Below are 4,986 nucleotides of genomic sequence, written 5' to 3' on the forward strand. Positions count from 1 at the left end.
AGATTCAGGGACAATTAGGGCAGAAGTTTTGCTTTTTCATCCTTTTTAAGAATTACAGCACTCTAGTGCAAGCAGCTCTGACACAATACAAATACTATATACATAATGCATATATAATACAAACAGCTCTAATATAGCACCAGAGATCTGAGAGGATGGACTAAGGAAAGCATCACATCCATTCTGTACAGAGAAGGCAAGTGACTGACTGCCAACGACTGGTTCAGCATGCCCACCTCTGACCAGTGGCCTGAGGATCTTCACCAGTGTCATCCTGGGCTCCCAGTGTCATCCCCCAGACACAGCTGCTGCATGACTCGCCTCTCCATGGGATCCTGCAGGGGAGCAATGCTGAGAGCGACACTGAACAACGTCAGGCAATCTACTTACAGAGGAACTCTGTACAGAAGGTATGCTGGAGAGGAAGGTCAAGTCCTGCTTGAACGGGACGAGGAGCAACAGCTGAAGAGGAGATAACAGGACACTGCAACCATTCTCACTGTCCTGGCACAAGGAAACTTGAGCCAACCACAACTCTCAAGCTAGACACAATTCATTCTGGAGAAAGACAAGTTAACACACTCACTCCTAAATGACTGATCAGTTTCAAAAAAATTTATTGGAATGTAAAATATTTAATAGAAAACAACATTGGAGCCTCCTCAGAGGAGGAGCTCACCACATCAGGTATAAAAAAGGGACCAGCAGGATGCATCCAGACTGAGAAGGCACTGCTCGCCCACGGCTCCTGGCTCATGTGGACAGCCACATCATGCTACATTCAATCTCATGCCCTTGAGACATAAAAGCCATGAACAGCCAGACCCAAAATGGGGTTAGCAAGGGTGTGGATACTCCTGGCCTCTGAAGACTTGTACCTGTGATCTGCAATCCTAAAGAGAAAACCAAGAGCTCTCAGTCAGAGAACAGACTGGCAGATCTATATCACAGTAAAGGAAAATCAAAAACATTTAGAGAGCACTGGGGAGAGAGAACCATCACAAAACACATCCCATCCTCTCTATCATTCTGCACAAAGTTCAAGGGCACTAGACACAGCAACAACTGCTAGAAGATATGTCCCTGTTGCACCTGCATCTTCACAAAGGTCAGATATCAATTTTTCAGGCTGCTGCACTAAAAGGCTATTGTACTTAAGTACTATTTAGTACTACTGTACTAAAAGGGCTCAGGAGGTATCCTAGGAGTTAAAATGAGGAATTTTGGTGGTTTCTGAAGTGTGGAATGAACATTTGGGATGAGAACACTGAAAAAAAAAAATACTGAGAATCAAAAGCTGCCATGCCGGGACTTCAAATGACTGCTTCTGGCCACGTGTGCTATCCCTCCAGATCCAGCAGCCTCTGTCGGGTTTCCAGAACGATCTCCTCCATCACCTCTGGTTTGAGAATGTCCTTGATCTGGAGTGGAAAGAGGAGTAACATTGGCACCAAAAAGCAACTACTACTATTGCACACACCATGGGGACAGGGGTCCCTGACACAGAGCAATGAGCAGCAAGTGAGTTTAGACTACCATGGCAGAGGGTCCAAGGCAAAGTCAACTTTGCCAGAGTTAGCAATTCTTACAGAAACCACAGAAATCAAAGGAGATGCTACTGACAACTCCTAATCTCTCCTGAAGGACACACATCCGTATTTGGGGAGAGACGACTTAAACAGAAGTATAGTTCAAAAGAACATCCCATCTAGCTGAGTAGGCTGCCACTGTGAACGAAAGGAGAAGACAATTCAGATCCTGTATTTATGAGAAGAGAATTGCCAGTGATTGTGCTGGCAGAAATCACAGAGAAAAGCTGTACAGTAAGAAGTTAAATTGAGGGAGCCTTCCAGCATTGCAGGATGTGGATACAAACAGAAGACTGACCTCTGTACAATACATGACACTTGCTTTTTCATTTGTTCTTAAAGTGCACCGTACCCTCACACAATCCCAAATTTAACACTGTTTTCACAGGGACCACAGAGGGTCCGTGATCCCAGCAAGGGATACACAACATCTATCAAAAAATGTACCTATTTCTTGATAGGAATAGTTGAGCTTTGCCAGAGGCAGAACCCTTCGAACTATCCCTGAAGATGTGCAAGGCAATTTATGTTATGCAGTAGGGGGGAAGCTTATATTGTCACTTAATACAGGATGCTCTGGAAAGCCAAAAGGAAGCCCCACCACCAAACTCACTGACAGCAGCAGCAACTGATGTGGCTTTTCCATTCCCTCCCCACAGTGCAGAATAAAGTAAACACCACTGGTTTCTGTACCTGATGAGGAAGGGATGCTTCATAGCAATACAGGATGCTGGTGTCAAAGAGCATCAATTGCTGAGTAACCAGAGCCACAATGCAGTTTCGGAGCCGTGAGATCACCTCCCGGTCAGACAAGGGAACCGGCTGAGGAAGGACAGAGGAAAAGAGATGAATACATACGGAAATAATGCAAGGCTACTGTAAAGAAGCTTTGCCATGAACCTAATACCAACTCTGTAAAGTCTCAGGTTATTCATGTGCCTCTGACTATGTTAGACTAACAAAACATCATTGGTAGAAGGTTCCTCTTCCCTGAACCCTCACCTCCAAGTTGGTGGTGAAGCCCCCTGCCTCTTCGTCTTTTTGCTCTGGAGTTGGGTAGATCCAGATGAAACCATTGTTGCCGAGGATCACAGATGCACCGCAGGGCAAGTCGTGGAAGTGAGTCTTCTGGCGTTTCACAAGGGAGGGCGAGACCTGAACGAGCACACCCTGGCCAAGCTGAAGAAGAGACCACAAGACTCACCATGAGAGACATGAGCCACCACAGCGAACATCAAGTCACGGATGTGCACTCCATTTCTGCTCTAGGAACCAGTCAATTTAACACCTTTTCCTGCGAAACAGTGAATATAAAACCTGTCTGCCTCTGGGAGCGCTGGGAGGATTAGCTAATGCCTGTGCAGTCCTTTGAAGATGAAGAATACTCTAAGTGCTTAGCACAAATGTTAATAATATCTTGATCGGAACTACACATCAACCATCCCTGCAGAAAAATGAGGAGTGAGAGGCCCAATTTAGCAGAACACTTTCCCTCTTAATCCAATCACTGTCCTTCACCCTTTGTGCAATAAGCACACTTCGCTTTCATCTTTTAAGTGCTAATACCCTTGGTCTGGTAATCCCAAACTGCAGCCTACGCTCCAGTGGCCCCTTGGCTTATTTCAATGCACAAAACCAGAGATAAATGCTAACTGCGTAAAGCCTAAAATAGAGCCCCGGAGAGAGAAACAAGTCACAGGGGCGATGGCCTGCAGAAAAGGAGTGATGAAGTTTGAGTCAGGAGATTTTTCTCCCCAGGGTTTAATTCTCAAGCGGCTAGTGGGGGAAACAGGACTCGCAGGCTGTAATTGTGGACGGGGAGAGCAGCAGCTCAAAGGGCAACTCAAGGGCATTCCCTCTGCTTTGGGGAAACACTGCTCGGTGCTCCCACGTAGGAGCCAGGATTCTTCCTAACCTGCAGGAATGGGTTATAACAACATTCTACTCTACTCCAGAACTTTTTCTTAAAAATCCCTCCAAAAGGCCTTACACAAGCCAACTGGAGCAGAATTAGGTCAAGACCGAGTGCTTTTGAACAACTTACCTTCCCGTACTTCAGACTGCGGGTGTGCAGTGACACAGCACCATCAGAAAATACAGACTGGACCTCTGCCTGGCAGTACCACTTAAGGAAAGAAGGTCCCTGACGCTGCCCAGTGCCACCAGCTGCTGGCTGCCCCCGGCAGAGAGTTCTCCCTGCCAGCCGGGCTGGCCGAGGTCTGGCTGCTCTCCCCACGCCCTCGGCTCTTCTGCGTGAGCGCAAGCAGTGGAAGGATACACTGATGAGGTCCCCTTCCTGCAGATAGTCCCTCATCGCAAGCTCATCTTCTGCTGATCTCCTTCTCTGAAACGCACAACGCGAGAGAAGTTACACGTAGCTCAGAATGAGAAAACATCAGTCAAGAGCGGGGGGACCTTAGGATGCCATGCAAAACACAATCTGGTCACCAAAGGAAAATCAGGCAGACTACCACACCTTTAGATCATGTCCAAGTAATTGAGAGTTACAGACATCAGAGCACTACAGACCCACCCGCAAAACCCAACACTACCCTTGTGCTAGCGGTGGGACGGGCTCCAGAGCTTCCCAGCTTCTGCCATGGAAGCAGAAGACGACAGGGTTCTGGCAGTGCTCTGCATGCGCTACACTCACCAGTTCCCCACCAGGTAAATTCATAGAGGACAGCAACAAGACTGAATCTAGCCTGGAGTTGGTTTCCACTTTCCATCGCTTCTGTTGAACCTGGAGAAGAGAAAAAAAAAAAAAAAGGTATCTGTTGATACAGACTCAAAAAATGAACAAAAGCAGGGCGGGAGGTCCTGCAGCCAGCTGAGCCTGCTGGAGGAGGCAGCTCTACTCGCTACTTCCAGCCTAGAATCACAGAATCATTTTGGTTGGAAGACACCTTTTCAGATCATCGAGTCCAACCGTTAACCCGGTACTGCCAAGTTACCACTAAACCGTGTCCCTCAGCACCACGTCTACACCTCTTCTAAACACCTCCAGGGATGGCGGCTCAACCACGTCCCTGGGCAGCCCGTCCCAGTGCTTGACAACCCTTTCAGTGAAGGAATTTTTCCTGACATCCAATCTAACTCCCCCGGTGCAACTTGAGGCCTTTTCCTCGCGTTCTTTCACCTGTTACTCGGGAGAAGAAACCGACCCCCCCCTCACTACAACCTCGCTACAAGAGAGCGACTTATGGAGAGCCCCATCCAGTTTGAAGCCCACGTGCTGGCAGTGCCTCCACACTGGGACACCAACGTGCTTTTAGGAAGGTGGGAAGCCCTCCGGATCAGAACCAGGCAGTGGGCCACCCTCCTCCTCCACGAGCTTTACCTCCGTGATCCTCCCGACCACGATATCGCCGACTTCGCCGTTGTACCTGCGACAGAG

At 48.1% G+C, this 4,986-nt stretch overlaps 1 protein-coding gene across 1 annotated transcript; it reads right to left on the bottom strand.

The window, feature by feature from the left end:
* Window positions 1-982: 982 nt before the first annotated feature.
* Window positions 983-4,983, bottom strand: EXOSC2 (exosome component 2; the record flags this gene model as incomplete). The annotated part of the gene is made up of 7 exons (XM_009889513.1): window positions 983-1,421; window positions 2,283-2,411; window positions 2,592-2,768; window positions 3,634-3,702; window positions 3,868-3,933; window positions 4,243-4,332; window positions 4,930-4,983. Coding segments are annotated over 7 exons (666 nt in total), but the record flags the coding sequence as incomplete, so codon positions are not given.
* Window positions 4,984-4,986: the final 3 nt, after the last annotated feature.

The sequence above is a fragment of the Charadrius vociferus genome, unplaced genomic scaffold (genome assembly GCF_000708025.1).
Source record: "Charadrius vociferus isolate BGI_N301 unplaced genomic scaffold, ASM70802v2 scaffold2767, whole genome shotgun sequence".
NCBI classification, from domain to species: Eukaryota; Metazoa; Chordata; class Aves; order Charadriiformes; family Charadriidae; genus Charadrius; species Charadrius vociferus.